An 18,784-nucleotide genomic window follows, 5' to 3' on the forward strand; every position below is an offset into this window, starting at 1 on the left:
ACACAAACTAGGAATCAACAGAAGAAAATTAATTTGCTGTTCTAATCCTACTTAGCATTTTTTAAACTCACTCGTTATCTCTCCCACGACGTCATTCCCCTCTTCTACAAGGTCCGTTGCAAAAAAAATATGCAAACGAGGCGACTTCTAGCAATTATTGTATTTTTATTTTTCTATTTTTTTGTCCTGTCCAGCTTCTCAGGCAAATCATATAGTTAATGTAGATGCCCATATCGGCTGTACAGATTTACTTTAAAAAAGAAAAGTGTTGGATACTTCTCTTGTTGCCTTATTTGTATTTGACTTTATTAAATGTATTTATATTATCATTTGGTGCAGTGGGGCCGGAGCAGGAGGGGATAGAAAGAGAAAAAAAGGAAGACAAAGGGGGAAATTGTGGGGACAAGAGGGGGATAAGACAGAGAGACAAAAACAACAACAGCAAACACAACAATAACAAGAACAACAACAACAATAGAGCAACATCAGTAAATACGATATGTACAAATATAATGGTAAAAGTGATAGCAAAGAAACAGTTAGCGAAATAAATAATAATACAGAAATGACAATGAGCATTATTACACTAAAAATGGAGCAATACAAATACCAATAGAAATAGCGCTGTTGATAATGAATAATACCATCAGTGTGTGAATGTGTTAATGTGGAAAATAGTGTCAAAGCACTTTGAGTTCCTTAAAAAAAAGGTAGAAAAGCGCTATACAAGTACGACCCATTTACCATTTACCATTTACTACCAATAATTTACCTCTATTATCAACAATACAGTTGTTCAAATGCAACAATACATATACTGTACGTAACGATAACTAGAGATACAAAAGAAAGCAGAAAAATGGAGGGGAAGAAAGAGAAGCGATTTTTTTAATGGCAGCCAATAGTTACTTTCCTTACAGAGGAGTTGGCAACACTGGTTGTAGCTTCCCACTTCTGAAATCAGAACTTTGTCCCTGGACGAGACTGAGTGTGCGGTGGCGTTTGCCTGCCATCACTGCAAAGTGCTGTATCATGAGCAGAGATCTGACATGCGTCCTCTGTTGCCACAGGACAGGATGAGCCCAGCTTGATTAATTTATCTACCTATTAAAATGGGATTCCAGACTAAACCTTCTTCTTTTTGGTTTGACAGAGCCTATAATTGGACATGTCAGTGGCAATTTAACACAATCCATTTATTTACTAATCCATCCCCAAAGTCATCAATCACATCGCTGGTCCGTCCAAAAATATCTCCACAAACGAAGCTTTGGGTTTGGGTTACTCTGAGTGTGTGGGGGATTAGTGATGTTGTGGGTTCCAATGTAGGTTTGTCTGTCCAAACCCCATGGTGTTAGCAAGCGGGGTGCCCTATTTCAGAAGGTGGCAATCATGGTTCTTGGCTGACATTTAGATCAGCGCCGAAACGAGCTGTTGCGGCTGTTGAATAATCGGGGGTGGGCTCCCTACCTGATGCTGACCTTTGCATATGCTGGCAGGACAAGGGGGCTTAATTCTATGTTATTATAGCAGATATTATTCTTAGCAACTGTAACTAACACCTGAGGGTCACTGCCACTGCCAAAGCTGTTGTTCTCACATGTGTAAACTTGTACCATGTGTGCTTGTCCAGGTACGTCTGGAGTGGCCTACGGACCTCGCTATCAACCCTCTGGACAACTCCCTCTACATCTTGGACAACAACATTGTCTTACAGGTACAAACACACCACTACACAAACAGTCAGTGACTTCATGGTGAACTTCACTTTTATTTACCCTTTTGCATTTAGGAGGGATGGCAAAAAGGAATTAATGATTTTCTATTCTCTCATAGGGCTGCAGCGATTTATCCACTTATTCACAATTAACCAATTAGAAAAAAGCTTTTACTTGCTGTAGTTAATTGTTTAATGAGTGTAACGAACAAACATTTATAAAACCAGACTGCATGGAGTGAACGAAACTTTGAACACACGGATATCATTTACGCGCAGCCTTAGCAATAGAGCGCACATGAGAGAGGTAATGTGTGGGTCATCTGTCATCTGTGTGGCCAGAGACAGTGGAGAGATTTTTTTAAAATGTTATCAATGCACACATGTTAAAAGTGCAATTTATTGGCATTTATTGGAAAAAAATCAAGGTTATGTGAAGCAGAAAAATCATTGTTTCTTTTAACTACTTTCCATAAAATACACCCTGAGGCTATGAAGTTTGTTTTATCTGATTACTCAATTAATGAAACAAACTAATCAATAGATTACCCATGACTAAAGTAAACTCTTGGTTGTCATTTTTTCACTCTGTTACTATGGTAAGTTACCATGCAAATAAATTGTTACTATTTGTATGCAATAAAACAAAAAGTGAATCTGCAAACAAAAATTAATTGCAAACAAAAAATAAGTTTGTTAAGAAAATAATGCATTTGAATTTTTTTAGTAAATTAAAAAAAAATGTTTCATTTGCATAGCAAACCGTTATTAAATTTTAAAACCATTATTTATGTTTCTGTTATCTTTTTTTTTTTTGAGTGCAAAAATGTAGACTTGTGACACGATGTGAGGTTGCGAGAAATAATTCCTTTAATGAGAAGTGAATGACACTCGTAAGGTAACAGGAACTTTTGATGCTTTAAAGGCAGCTACACATCAGCGTAGCTTCCTACTACCAAGGCAGTAGTGTTATTTTGTGAACAAAAGACAGACCACTCTAAACTTAGGCAGTAGGGTTCCTTAATAAAAAGGGTTTTCCTTATGCACGATTATTTTTTATACCTATGTATTCCTTTTATTATATTTATATAAACATTATTATATTTTTGTTAACTAATCCACCGATGTTATATGTTTAACCGTACCATAGCACGTTGTATCCCAATAGCAGTGCAACTGTCACTGTGCAAATACATGGAACTGAATGTTGACATCCTTGCTCGATACTTATGTTAAATAGATGTTTGAGTACAAAAACATTCAAATTGTTAGATTATGTGATTGTAGATTGTGTTATTATTATCAAAAGCAATCCCTTGTGCTGTGGATGTACTTTTTGTTTCATGGTTAACACATGAAAATGTATGTTTTTAGGTATCAGAGACCCTTCAGGTACGCATTGTAGCCGGCCGGCCCATCCACTGCCAGGTTCCAGGTATTGACCACCATTTGGTGAGCCGAGCTGCGGTCCGGGCTACTCTGGAAGCTGCAAAAGCCATCGCCGTCTCCCATTTGGGCACCCTGTTTATCGCAGAGACGGATGAGAGGCGCATCAACCGCATTCAGCAGGTGACTGTGTCACAAAACGACAGTACTCTTTGGTTTGGATTTCAAATGTAGGACACTTTGAGGCATTCTCAAATATGTATTTTCATAGTCAAGTAGGGTAAAGTTATAAAGCTTAAAACCTCTGCTTTTTCATTTCATTTTGAAACGTTCTGCTCTAATTTGCTACAAACTACATTTTACCACTTCATAACCAGCGCCAAGAAAAATAACCCCCGCCAGTCTCTATCAATAGATCCTTAGAGGTCGGTCAGGATATCGAATCAAGACAACATGAAAAAGCCTCAAGAATCTTTTGCAGATCATACAATGTATATTGTTATTTGTATTGCATCTCACAACTTTTTTAATTATATGTTCATCATATGTGGAGCCACATTTACCAAGCATGTCAGATCACACATTAAAGCTCCTTCTTCCTCATAGAAGATTATCAAAGATACTTAAGGCATGTACCAAGTATAATCACACCCTTGTATGAAGTCATATTTTCATTCTGGATTATAGAATTAGATGAAAAATGATGCTCTGCACTTTTTTCAAACTGACTCTGATGTGCAGCGCATTAAAAAATGGCAGGAGGGTGTACACATAATTTGATCCAGCAAAAGTAAATTGAGTGGAGAAAATTGTGCCAAGACAAACGAGCTGAGCGCAGGTAAAATTGACAGGGAACTGACAAATAAAATGATACATAAATTAATTGGTACATTTCATTTTAACGGCTGACAAACACCTGAATAAAAGTCACAGTTAAATGTGTGAGCAAGCCTTGCTATTTTCTGCGATGAATTTAATAATAGTAATCTGATACCCTATGTACTCCTTTTCCATCATTCTGACGTTCATTACTTCCACACCAACAGATTTATGAGGGTAGATTTGTTTTTCCAAGCATTTTTTTCTGCATTTTTTTAAGTGTTGATGATTGGTAGCAAATAAAATACAAAGTCAGCGCACAAAGTCTTATGGCATTCGGGTATCCTTGAAAAGCCAGATGTTGCCCTGCCTTGTCCACCGGTTAGTGCCTATTCGCTAAGACATCAATTATATCAGAGAGATACTTTATTTTGTGAGGAATTAGTTAAAAAAATGCTAACTGTGATTAAAAAATCACATTAAAATGAGATTAAATTAATAGATATCTGCTTTTGACTTAAGTATTGGGGAGTCCCGATCCAATGTTTATATCGGATACCCATTCGATATCAGCAAAAAAAAAAAACAAGTATCAGACTGTATCAGTTTGCATGTAAAATATACAATATAAATCCGATACAAGCAGTTCTGCACCGCGTTTACTTGTGCAAAGCTGGACAGCCAGTTAACATTTAAATACCCTCCAATAAGCACACTTATTTTTTGTTCTTGTTTTTCTGTCAAGTCATTTACAAAATGTAAACATGGTAGGCTATAGACTACTAGGAGCTAGCAGCTACACAACAGCTAAGCAAACAATAGCATTACAAGTTAGACATATGTATTAACCCTTGTGTGGTGTTCGGGTCTGTGGGACCCGTTTACATTTTTTATTAAAAGAAAAATGATACAATTAATTAATTTTTCAAACTGAGACTCACTGACTTTGGCTCATTTTCTGTATAAGATGTCCGGGTCCACTGGACCCGGGGCTAATAGAAGTGTGGAAATTGATGTTCTGTGTACCACACACACACACACACACACACACACACACACACACACACACACACACACACACACACACACACACACACACACAGCAGGCCTAGACAGGAGGACGACAGAGTGTAGGTACACAGAACATCAGAGGGTCAAATGTGCGAGAAAATGAGAGCAGACAGTGTTGACAAACAATGTTGCAACCTTGTGTGGGAACCGCAGGTACAGAAACACAAAAGAAGAATCCCTGTGGGATGCAGAAACTGGCGCAGAAATTTTCCGTTTAATGTTCATATTGTTGTTACACAGCCAGAGTTTGTGGGTCTGATGGACCCGTTGCATTTTGTGGCTTTTAATGCCTCACAATCAAACGCTTTTATGTTACAATACTGAACAGATGTTTATTGGGACAAGGTAAACATCTGTTCAGTATTTTAACATAAAAGTGTTTGATTGTGAGGCATTAAAAGCCACAAAATGCAACGGGTCCATCAGACCCACAAACTCTGGCTAAGTAACAACAATACGAACATTACACAAGGGTTTAGTTTCCTTAATTAAACAATATTGCAGTCTAAAACACCAAATTGACAATATAAGTATCAAATAATCTTAGTTGCATATTACTTACAGATACACAATCTCCAAGGCAGAAGTGTATTTGAAAGTATCCTATAACATGTCTACATCATTAAAATTAATGCGTCATGAGATTAACTAAATGCATATTGTGACTACTAAGTGTCACCAAAAAGACAATTGCCACTCCTCTTCAACTTAAAGATAACATACGTTCATTTCAGATGGCTATTAATAAACAGGTTTGGGTTTCCGTACATACAATTGTTCTCTGTTTGACTAATTTCATATTAATGTTGACATTGTATCGGATCAATGTCGGTTTCGACCAATATTGGTATCATATCGTAAGTGAAAATGTTGTCAGACACTCCTAGTCTTAGCAAGTTTTACTTAACTAGCTGCATTGCAAACAAACGCTGCACTGTTGTTGGCATGACAGCCAATACTTCCTCCTCACTCTCTCCTCGTTCCCCGGCAAGGCTCAATGTCCAGAGAAAGTTGGCTCCGTTGCCCTGGCTCGCGGTGTGCACGGGCTATCATTCACCGGCTTGCAGTAAAGAAGCAAACACATTGTATAATTAACATTTCTATTGACTTGTTTTTGTTATGTGCATGAATGTATTATGGAGAAAGCAAGTGTGCCATATTTTAGACTTGATGGATTATTTTGTTTTTCTGTTAATTTCTATCAAAAACTTCCCTGCCATTAATGTCAATTAAGAATGGAAGAAAGAATAAAAGTAATTCCTCCAAAGTACAGCAAGACAATGACATTTGTAATAATAATAACAGTAATAATACTGTAGTTAGGAATATGCGGATTGCTCGGCCACAGATCAGTATCAGCCGATTTTCGTGAAAATTATTTTTAATGCCAATCCTAAACGCAGATCCCCTCTGGCTGACACTGTATTTATTGTTATTCTCCCGGCTGTGGCGCTGCTCTCCTAAATTAATAACAATCAACTCAATTATGACAAATGAACTGCATTTGTTAATATTTTAAATATCGTTGTCATGTACCATTATCACTGGAGGGTAAAGCTAAACATTTTACACACCTAGAACAAGCCAGGAGCAGGCATGTTAGTAGCTAAACTAGCCACTAAGCTAGCTTTAAATTACACCTAGAAATAAGTGCTTAGTAAACTTTAGGAAGTTTAACTGTTGGTGTGTCAGCATTGTCACCATATTGGTGGTGTCGAAACCAACGGTAGTATCAGCATATGATCCATACTACAGTGATTAGGTTGATATTTTAATTTTCTCAAAAATATCTTTGGTTGTTTTTGTTAATGTTTACAGATTCAGGGGATACTTCCCTGTCCACAGGCGAACTTTGAGGGCAAAAAACAAAGGATTTACATGAGTAATATCTAGTAGTTTTTGCTTTCATTTAGTTATTGTGTACTATTGGCTTTGATTGGCTCAAACAATGGTATGTAATAAAAGAGAGTAAGTAACTAGTTAAAATATTGCGTTGATATTGTTAAACAGTCTGTAACACTCACCACAAAGCAATGGAAAAATGTACAGTTTATACATGTGATCGGTATCAGTATTGGTATCATCCAATCTCACTTATGGATGATCGTCCTGCAGCACAAAACCCGGATCGAAACATCCCTAATAATAATTTTTAAAACCTTTGTGTTTTCTTTCAAATGAAGGGGCGTCATGTGTGTGTGTGTGCATGTGTAATTTATATATTTTCCTGTATGATGCAATCTAACTAATTACCTTATGTAGTTAAATGACAGGGACAACATATTAGAAGCGGCTCTCAGTGTAACACCGTGCACTACTCATGTAAATACCAAATTGTGATTTGATCATGCAAATCAAAATGAAGGATCATTCAATTTATAAAGTCGTAATTCACTTGTACTAGATTGCATTAGATATTGTCGTTGTGTATCTAAGGTACAGCTAGTCTATGATGTTACCAGAGGGAATTATATAGTGATGTACAGGAACTACGAATGCCTCCTGCAGGCTGAGACAGTTTTGCTGCGTCAAAGCACTTCATTTGTTTGCCACCCAGACACGATAGTACGATCACAGGATGTTTTTTTTCAGTGCGCTCACAGAACAGACAGCTCGTGAACCGTGACAAGCATCACTTGCCAGCTCTTGTTCCGTGTAGAGGGCATAGTTTTGAGGCATTGATCACAGTCAAGTCACAAGACATTCAAAATCAACCGGCGTCTCTTTAAATCAAACACCTGCTCAAACTCCCTGTTCCAAGCCTAAAATCGAACACCAAATGTGTGTATTCATTTTTCGTCACTGCACCAGTTTTGAACACGTTTGGGGTGAATACAAAGTTAATTGCAACATCTTGCATCTATTTCAAATGAAGTGTCCTCCTACGTGGATCAGCTCGACAAATTGTGAAGTGTAGCCGCTTGCACAGCCGTGAAAATCACTCCACAGCTGAAAACAGGTGATCTATTTCAAGAGTTTCGTTTTTCATTTATTTGGAATTAATTAGCCGTGAGCTTTTCAGATCTCCGGTTGCAAATGTACCTACACACAAACTGCACATATCAGTGGTGTGCGGTTCTGCATTTGTAAATTCTCCCTGGTGACCGTAATAAATGTGAAGAGAGACTCAATTCCAATAAAGTTAAAATTAAACGGACAATATTAAACTTTAAAAGGAGAAAATGTTAAAGTTGTCGAGTTTTTTTTTTTATTATTTTGTATTTTTTGCAAATGTTAATGAAAAGGAATTTATGAAATCAAAATAGTCAAACTTAAACCTTTATTTATTAGTGTATTTAGTTTATTTTTCATTTTCCCTGCCCTCTCCCAAGTAAAATGATTTGTCTGTTAAACATACTTCGCCTATGAATCAGTTTCTGATTATATGTGCAGAAAATTACTATATGATGAAAGGGAACATTTTTCCCCAATTACATACAGTAGTACCTCGGCTTTCAATAACAACCATCTGAAAAGTTCCTCATCATTAACAAAATAAAGTAATAATGTCATTAAAATCAATGCGCTCCCGACACCTAAAAATTTAAAAACAAAACATATTTTATAGAGAATAATTATAGTTTTACCTGCAGAAAAGAATGTGAAATACACATAAATGATGGATAAATTAACATTTAAAATAAGTTTAAGCATTATTATGTTGGTGAGAGCCACACGGACACCACCTTCATAGTTTGCTACAATTTTTTTTCTTGAATTGAATAGTTTTTCTCACCTTCTTTATGCATGGTGGTTTATTCTGCAGTCATACTCAATAAAACAAAGCACAGACAATGGGGCTATGTTCACATTGCAGGTCCATTTCAATGTGTTTGCCCATATGTGACATGTATCTCATTTAACCAGTACAATTCCAATTTTCCAAATCCAAACTGGAGCTCTTTCGTATGTGGATATAAATCAGTTGTGTATCCAATGCAACTGCAGTCTAAATGATTAGGTAGTGTTCATTCAACCAATACATCATCAAAAAGCGACAAACATCATAATTATTTGCCAAAACAGAAGAATTACTGGACGAATGAGCAGAAAACAGGCAAAAAGAAGATGTTTAAGAGCTCTCGTCAGTATCCCAGTACTCCTGTTTCCGACTTCTCTACCCCATGTTAAAGTGCCCCAAAAACTGCAAAAGTCAAAATCATTTTGTTTCTTAATCTCCAACACCAAATTAATTAGGTTAAGAAAATGATGAATGTTGAAGGCTGTTCCTTAAAATCACTGAAATTGCCTCAAATGCACTAGGACAGAAACCTACTAGAATTGGAGACATGTTTACTTCCGAAAACACTCAACAATGCAGTCTTCAGCGTATGTGACATCATGTGCGTATGCAGGTTTCCTCAGGGACCTATTTCGTTCACATTAAAAATCATCCTTTTTTGTAATGTCAACAACTACATAAAAAGATTGGATTTCACAAAAAAATCTAAATAAGGCATCATTGCCAGCAGTGTGAACGTAGTCTTTGTCACCAATGGTGGAATTCTTTGTTTGTGGCACTCGATTCAGCAGAACGATATACAGTGGAACCTCAAATTACGAACTTTATAGGTTCTTGAACAGGGTTCGTAAATAGAAAAGTTGGTATGTTGAAGCAAATTTTTTAGGAAGAAACAATGTAAATATGAATAATGAGTTCCATGAGTTACATTTTTTAGTGAAGGTTTGTACACTTCGAACATAAAGTAAAGCACTATACAGTACTGTGCGTCAAACAAACATAACAATGGGGTGATGGATAAATGATAAATGATGAATGGGTTATACTTGTATAGCGCTTTTCTACCTTCAAGGTACTCAAAGCGCTTTGACAGTATTTCCACATTCACCCATTCACACACACATTCACACACTGATGGAGGGAGCTGCCATGCAAGGCGCTAACCAGCAGCCATCAGAGGCAAAGGGTGAAGTGTCTTGCCCAAGGACACAACGGACATGACTAGGAAGGTAGAAGGTGGGAATTGAACCCCAGTAACCAGCAACACTCCGATTGCTGGCACAGCCACTCTACCAACTTCGCCACGCCGTCAATTTTTTATTTAATAAAAAAGCCAAAACAACAACTATTGGAACTGTCCTCATTTGCAGCCACCCTACTTACACCCAGACACACTTTCATTAGCACTTTGGTGCACTCACAGTTTGAAATCACAAAATTCTTTAACTTTAACAGCCAAGTTGTTACAAAAATAAAATATACTTACCTTATCGGTTAATCTTCTTTGCCTGCAGCGGATGGAAGGTGTTTGGGAGGCAGTGTCCACAGTGCTCTGGATATTTCCTGAATGTTCCAAACCTCACATTGCTTTCTTTGGACTTGTATCGAGCTAGAAAATGTTGTAAAAAGGCTAAAAAAGACACAAAGCAGAGAAGCTTACAGCTCCATTCTGTGAATGAGTTTTGAGCACCACAGATCGATCAGCCTGCCCACAATGGCTGCGCTGCCAGGCATAAAATGGCTGATCTGCAGACACCCAATGCGTGGATGAACCGTTTGTACAAGGAGACAAGGTTCACCAAAGCATATTTGTATTCAGTCTGCAGTTCATGAAAAGTTTGAACAATGAGGGGTTTGGAAATGAAGGGTTACACTGTAGTTTTGTATGGACAATGTTTGGCCATCTGATAACTGACGAATGGTATACAAAACCTAAAATAAACTTTTGGAAAAGACGAAAATCGGTTGCTGCAAATAGCGGGGTGTACAAAAACTCAAATACGACTATATCTTTGATTATTTATATGAAGAAAAGGGGCTGATGAATGCAAGCAGTGTTTCATATTTGTATCATTCACATGTACCATAACTCTGAAATACTAACTTATCTCACAAGATTAAACACTAGAGATGAATTTGGTCACCAGCAAAGGTCTGTTTTTTTGCCATGTTTGACATGGATTTTTGAACACTACACAGGTGTCAACCAACGGCGAGATATCGGTTATCTCTGGAGCTCCTACGGACTGCGACTGCAAGATAGACCCCAACTGTGACTGCTTCTCTGGTACGTTATCAGCCAGCTTGCACACACCCACACACACTGGCATCATTATGTGAATACAGATAGCATAATATGACAGTATGGAATTATGTCTGATGGGATTACACAGTTAAGGACAACATAACATAACTGCACTTGAAAATCAGATCTTATCACTTGTGGCCTGGTTTAGACGTGCGTTAAATGAACCTTTTAACACAAGAACATTTGAAAAGCTTGAAGACAACAGTCAGTAATTGATGTCGTCAAGTGGGTTTTAAAAGGGGTAATTATTCTGCCTGCATGTCCGTGCTCGCCACTGATTTTATTTGCAGAACATCCTCTCCTTTGTCAGTCTCATATTCTGCTTGTCTTTGTTCAGCCTGTCTAAATTAATTTATTTGAGTGGAATTTGGGCTTTGACCAACGACAGTGGCTTTCGTGCGTACATGACTGAAATTGTATATTTAAGAGTGGGTTCAAGTTAAGTCTGTCTCGGTTGTGCAAGTGTGCGTATGTTTGTGCGATGCTGGTATTTGTATTCATGGTGCTGCCTCTCCTTTGCAAAGACCTTCAGCTGAATATCAGGATAAACCAGCATGAGAGAAGCCTTTCAAATCCAATCATTTTACAGCTGGCGAAAGAAAAAGCTTTCCCGCTATTGCAGATGAACGTTTTAAACTGGTTGGCAAATCATGGCGGGGCACCTGAAATCTAATAAAAGGTTGAGAAAATGGACCAAACAAATAAGCAGATGTTCTTTTGTCAGTTAGGCCATGCTTTCCATTGTAAATGTCAGAGGATGTGATTTTATCATTTAATTCAGCTCATAAAAAGCTATCTTTTTTTAGCCGCTCTTCAAAGAGAAAGGATGTCCCCCCCCATGCCACAAGCCAATGGGCTGTAACCATTCATTTTTTTTTTTTCTAGAGCTTTGCTTTGCATATTTTCAATCATGTCTTGTTGTTAACTGATGATCACGCTCTTCAGAGGCTTTCCGATGGCGCCATGTCTTCAACGTAAACACTCATGCAGTTTCTGTCTTTGAACTTCAGCATGTCCCCACAAAACACATGCAAGAAAGTGCAGTATGGATTATGTGGAATGATAAACCATTTGGCTGTTTGCACTGAACTGCCAGAGGTTGAGTTTATTTCCACCACGGTTACGTTCGATCACATCCCATGTTCACAATTACACAACTCAGCATGTCCGAAAAGGAGTAGGAACAAGCAGAACATAAATAATCTTACCCTTTCTATATACCGTAGCACAACAATCACAAATAAACATCTTCACTTCTTGCTTTCAATGTACACAACTCACACAACTCGGAAAAAAAACACACCCCAACCTACGCAGGCAAACCCAATAAACCGCAGTCTTCCATTAGGGACCGTTAAACGATTGTGATCTTGTGATTTATTACCGGGCCGACAGATCTGATTGGTCCATTCAGAGTTAGCACTTATTAGTACTGCTTATCATGGTGGCCATATTTCGACATCTTGAGACCAAGACAACATCCGACCATCAGTAGCTCGTCTTTGCGAGGCCTGTAAATAAGATGCTCTCGTAGGGAAGCGTCCACCTATCCCAAAGCGCCAAAGAACGCCACTGCTTGGTCCCCTCGGCCCAGTCCCCCATTAGAGAACAGCATGTCATGCTAGAACACCAAACCACAAGACCACTGGGAATATCCGGAAGTCGAGACAGTGCCAAATGATTGAAGGAACTAAATGAATAAAATATATTGAGGAAACAAAAGCTATAGTTAACTGAAGACATTGTCCAGAGGTAAATGAGTAGGCACTATATGACCGGACATGCAGTATACCAGCAATGATGAGGTTGCCTATGAAAACGGCACTGGTGAGAATAATAATAAGCACATTCAGCAAAGGTGAGGTTATAACTATAACTATAACTGGAATGATACCCAAAGTGTTTTACATTATACATTACGTTCACGCCACACAAGGGGCTAACCCCGACCCATCCGGAAAGTAGAAGGACCATTAGATCATGTCCTCCCTCTATTGTAGCCAAGTGACTTAAATCTGTAAATATTTCGACATTGTTTTAGATCTTTGAGTATAACTCATGAACAATGGGAGCAAAAACAAAAGTGTTGCGTTTATATTTGTGTTCATTGATATAAATACATGTACACTGTTTTTTTTTAGAATTAATACAATTTCTCCTTCCATTCTTATAAATTGGACGATTTACGATATACCCAAATTACAATGTTGTTTTTTTTTTTACTTTTCATTATGGATTTCTACTGTTATGCATTCAATCACATCATCTATTGGTAGTGATATGTTTTTTGTTGTTGTTTATATTGTATAGATTTGTGAATGTACAATGCAACACTAACCCCGACTTTGTTTTCTCAATCCATATGTTGGAGATCATAGTTCTCCAGGTCAAAATACAACTTTATCTTTGTTGAACCATGTTTCTGAGATGGCAATGATACTGAAGGCAAATTATTGCAGGTATTTTTTCATGGAGTCAAAGTTTGTATACAGACTTTTACTGTTGAAATGTGTTTTTGAGAGTTTGCCTTCAGGTGATGTGTCTCCTGCTAGCTACTTTTAAAGGGCTTCACCCGGAGGTTCTTCTGCTGTGCTGCCATAATATGTGGATGTATTCAGTCACTATCATGCTGATCTTATCTGAACCATTGGGTAGCAACTGGAGTCCAAGTCCTGTCCTGCATCGATAAGTGTTCAGGGCACGCCGTGAAATTTTGTCATTTGCAGAACTTGGCTGCACATGTTTACTTCTCAAAGGACACATTTGTATTTGGGAGTGTGACTTGTAACTCTGTGTGGCATCTCGGTGCTAACTTCCAATTTTATGTCATTTACCAGGTGATGGAGGCTACGCTCGTGACGCTCGTCTGAAAGCCCCCTCCTCTTTGGCTGTGGGTCCTAATGGGACTTTGTACATCGCTGATCTTGGCAACATTCGGATACGAGCCGTCAGCCCTAACCAGCCTCAACCAGGCCCAGCTGGAGTGGTGGAGATCAGATCCCCACTGGACCAGGAGCTGTATCTCTTCAGCCAGGTATACTGCAAAAACTGAAATCTAAGTAAGATTAAATATCTCAAATAAGGGTGATATTTGCTTATTTTCTGTCTGATAAGATAATTCTTCTGACTAAGCAGATTTTATGTTAGAGTCTTTTACTTGTTTTAAGGGTTTTGGTCCTAAATTATCTCAGTAAGATATTACAGCTTGTAGCTGAGATTTTATGACCTATATTGAGTAAAACATGCTTGAAACTAGAATATCAACAGTTGCAAAGCTCTGTCATCAACACTCACAAGTATAAAACTACGTTTTTAAAGTAATAATTTCTTACTTCAAGCATGAAAAAAAAAAATCATGATGCCAAGCGCATATCATTATGTCAAGATAATGGCACTAGCATTTACTTAATTTAAGAATATTTTTCAACATATTGAGCAAAAAAGTCTCTTTTTTTTCTACCAAGAAAAGTACACTTGTTATTAGTGAGAATATACTTATTTTAAGGTATTTTTGGGTTCATTGAGGTTAGCTAATTGTACTTGTTTTGGAAAGTCTTGACAAGCTGAATTTTCTTGTTCTATTGGCAGATTATTTTGCTTAGTTCAAGTAAAATACCCCTCATTTTTGTATTTTTTTTTTTCTTGTTTTTGAACACCGACTTTTTGCAGTGTACACAATCTGTAATTGTGTGAATGCTTTGTCACTAAATGACAGAAGTAATCCTGTCAATATTTGCATTCTACAATAAGGGAAATCTTGACAAGCCCCGCCCCGCGTCACCATTGTCATTGGGAAAAGGTATTTTTTTAATGCTAGGTAGTTTTGAAATTCATGTGTAGCCATGACCCTAGTATACACTGTCGAAAAAAAGGGCCGGTGTTGAAAATATGTTTTATTGTTTTTTTTTATAATTGTTTGGCATTCATTTTGTGTATATATATATATTCATAGTTTTACAGGAAAAATCTCAATGCGGTAAATGGCTGACTGAATGATTGTGTGAGTGCATTTGGTTTAATGTGAACAATTTCAATGGTCTACTGTGACCCGTTAGGCAATTTCATTGGTCTGATGTGACAAGGCTAAATTTATAGTTCATTGGCAGCATTTGCAACTCAAGAACCTGGAAAAATCCATACATTAGCCGCAGTATTATATAAAACGCAGGGTCCAAAGCGCGGGAAAAATGCGGCTTATAGTCCGGAAATTAAGGTAAATTGTTGACGGGATACACAATTACCTATATAAGGATGTATATTTTTGGCCGTATTGCACAGAACTACCGTATTTTCCGGGCATTAGAGTACACCGGTATATAAGATGTACCCACTAAATTTTAGAAGAAAAAAGTATTTTTCCATAGTACCGCGGTACTAATAAAGTACTATACTGCTTTTGAAAAATACAGATACTTTTATTTTTCATCGACGTGATGTGCGCTGCGGTGACAATGCAGGCATACGAGCCACGGCACATATCAACACACAGAACTTGCAAGCAAAAACAATGAAAAGACACAAGATAGACAATGGACAAATGTTGCCTTTAAACCTAATGATAAAAGTGGAGCTACAAACACTGAAGCGCTGCTCTGCATGCAATGCTCTCAAACATAGCTAGCTAGAAGATAACAAGCGGTTTACGTCTCTCCTTAGTGTTTTAGTTACTTCTAAATCACTAATTCTCGCCTCCATGGCAACAAATAAAGTAAGTTGCTTACAAATATCATCCCTGCAGGACGAGGAATAATTAAACATGCTTCACGACACACCGCAGGAGGATACAACATACCCGTACCGGTACCAAAATATTGGTATGGGGACAACCCCAGTCAATACATAAGCCACTCCGGACTATAAGCCTCAGACATGTACAGTGTGAAATTAGTTGTTTACACAAAAAGATTTTGTAAATGTTTATTTACAAACCTTAATTGTTTCCAAACGGTGTTTGTCACACGACAGTAAAACGGCTGATCAAACAAAACAGAAGTCATCGTCATGGACCCACTAGCTGCTGAAGCTAGCTCTCCAGTCAGCTAAATAGACTCAATACTTCCACGGTGACGTTTAAGTGAATTTACTGAGGCATTTGTGAAACTGAAAAAATGCAAACAATTGCTGTTATAAGTTATTAATACTAACGCAAACACTCGCAAATGTGTTAGCATATTAGATCATGTGAACGATGATAGCTTCCTTATATTACGATAGCACGTACAAATATGCATGAAAACACTCCTACAGACATCACACATGAGACAGTTTAGTAAGAATGGATAGTTTTAGTTATATTTTAAAACTTACAAACATTGCTTGGAGTAAAAAAGAAATAATATATATGAGTAGAAACTAGGGCTGGGAATCTTTGGGTGTCCCACGATTCGATTCAAAATCGATTCTAGGGGTCACGATTCGATTCAAAATCGATTTTTTTTTTTCAATTCAAAACGATTCTCGATTCAAAAACGATTTTTTTTTTTTTTTTTTTTTTTTTTTTTTTTTAAACAATACACAACAATACCATAATAATGCAATACAATTTAATTTTGGAGTTCTGAACTTGTAATTTCTTGCAGTGTTTATTAAGTGGTAATATGTCACATTTGTCCCAATTAACTTTAACCCTGATAAACAGTCATATTCAGTGATGACATTATTGATATAAAGAAGACAGGAGTTAACATGTGACAGGTAAAAAAAATTATGTCGTCACAATACATCGATAGCTTATTATACTGAGAGCCAATATTTATACCATGAATATTATTTTCACTTCTTATTTTTGCAGCTAAGGGTTCAATAACCAAATTAAATAATAATCCAGATGCAGGACATCCCTGTTTTACTCCTCTTTTTAACAAAAAAGGTTCTGAAATATGATTATTGGTTTTGACTGATGCCATGGGCCTTGTATAAAGCATCTTAATCCATTGTATAAAATTATCTCCAAATCCAAATTTACGTAATGTGCAAAACATAAATGACCAGTGTATGCGGTGGAATGCCTTCTCCGCATCAACAGTACATACTGCTGTGGGATAAGGGAGACGTCTAGCATAGTAAATAACATTAAACAATTTCCTTGTATTGTCTGAAGATTGTCGACCTTCCATGAAGCCAGTTTGGTCAGTATGAATTAATTTTCCTATTACATTTGATAATCGTGTGGGTAAGATTTTTGCCAAGATTCAAAAGGAGTCTCTATTCATTCAATACATAGATTTCTGCTGACATGCAAGCAGAGTAGTAGATTTTTGTAAAAAGCTTTTATAATTGTAAAGGACAATGTTTTATCAACTGTTTGCAATGATGTACATTTGTTTTAACTATTAAATGAACCAAAAATATGACTTATTTTATCTTTGTGAAAATATTGGACACAGTGTGTTGTCAAGTTTATGAGATGCGATGCAAGTGTAAGCCACTCTGTCACTATTGTTCTTTTTTATTTTAATGTCTAATGATAATGTAAATGAGGGATTGCATTGTTATGGTATTGCTGTTTATTGTTTTGTTGGATTGATTAATAAAAAAAATTTAAAAAATTAAATAAAAAAAATAAAAAATAAATTAATTTTAGAAAAAAAATTGATTTTTTAAAAATGAGAATCGATTCTGAATCGCACAACGTCAGAATCGCGATTCGAATTCGAATCGATTTTTTCCCCCACCCCTAGTAGAAACCAAACTGCACTTGCAATTCCGGTTTAAAGCCCTAAACGTAAGGAAATACAGTAGACGTTTACGCCGCAGCACCTGCAGTGAGGGAACGTATCCAAAATATGGCGCCATAGCACAAACAATTACACACTTTTTCAATGCCTCTGCTTGTGTTTATTAAAATATATTTGTTGAAAACAACAACGGCTGTTAGCGAAGAAAAATCTATAAATTAGCCACACCGTTTTAAAAGTCGTAGGCTTCAAAGCGTGTGAAAAGAGTAGCGGCTTATAGTCTGGACTTTACAGTAATCAAATTACGTGAAAAACCTGGGGACTGGAAGATACCGGTAAAGAAAGGCAAAATACAGGAGTTTCCTGGGGAAACCAAGAGGGTAAACAGCTATTTTAGCAAAATGTAGCTGTTTAAATAATGTTTAATACATCTGTAAACTGTTATTCGAAGGTTCCGGCGGATTTTTCCTGGGGTGCTGGAAGGGTATACCAATGTGTTGATGAGTCAGCAGTGGACTATGGTGGACATAGTCCAAACATTGGTAAACCTGACCCACGCAGCTTAAACTGTACACTAATACAGGACCCAAAGCACTATCAAGGAATGCCTTAATCAGGAAACACTTTAGGCCTTTATATAGTTATATGACTAAATTAGAGAGCTTTTAAGGACCTGTTTTTTAGCCCCCTGTGTGCGGCTAGTTTTTATTAGGTAAATAAAATGTTGTATAAAATAAACTGTGTAATTAATTACACTACTTTTTCCATTGACAAAGATGCGGTAATGATGGCTGTGAAGTAGCTACAGTAAAAATCACAGGTAGTGTTTAAAATAAAATCGATTTTATTTGCAAAATCTGATGCAATGATTTTCTCTGTCCAGACCTGAAGCACTATGTGCTGATTTATATAATTTTGAAACAAACCAAAGTGGCAGGTAAAATTGTTAGACTTCATCTGAAATAACAGCATTTCTCTTTTAAAAAGTGATTCACTGGTCCGCCTTCCCAAAGGTGGACTTAATGGAGTGCAGGCATCTACGGCCAAATGAACCTACTTTCAAC

General features: G+C 37.1%; 1 protein-coding gene across 2 annotated transcripts in view; it reads left to right on the forward strand.

Moving 5' to 3' along the window:
• Positions 1-18,784, forward strand: part of tenm1 (teneurin transmembrane protein 1) — a 480,926-nt gene that overhangs the window by 425,859 nt on the left and 36,283 nt on the right. For both annotated transcript variants that reach the window (XM_062045519.1, XM_062045520.1), the window contains exons 24-27: positions 1,634-1,717; positions 3,092-3,286; positions 10,935-11,022; positions 13,881-14,077. In XM_062045519.1, coding sequence (XP_061901503.1) covers positions 1,634-1,717; positions 3,092-3,286; positions 10,935-11,022; positions 13,881-14,077 — 564 coding nt within the window. The remainder of the gene's footprint in view (positions 1-1,633; positions 1,718-3,091; positions 3,287-10,934; positions 11,023-13,880; positions 14,078-18,784) is intronic.

The sequence above is a fragment of the Entelurus aequoreus genome, linkage group LG04, assembly GCF_033978785.1.
Source record: "Entelurus aequoreus isolate RoL-2023_Sb linkage group LG04, RoL_Eaeq_v1.1, whole genome shotgun sequence".
NCBI lineage: Eukaryota > Metazoa > Chordata > Actinopteri > Syngnathiformes > Syngnathidae > Entelurus > Entelurus aequoreus.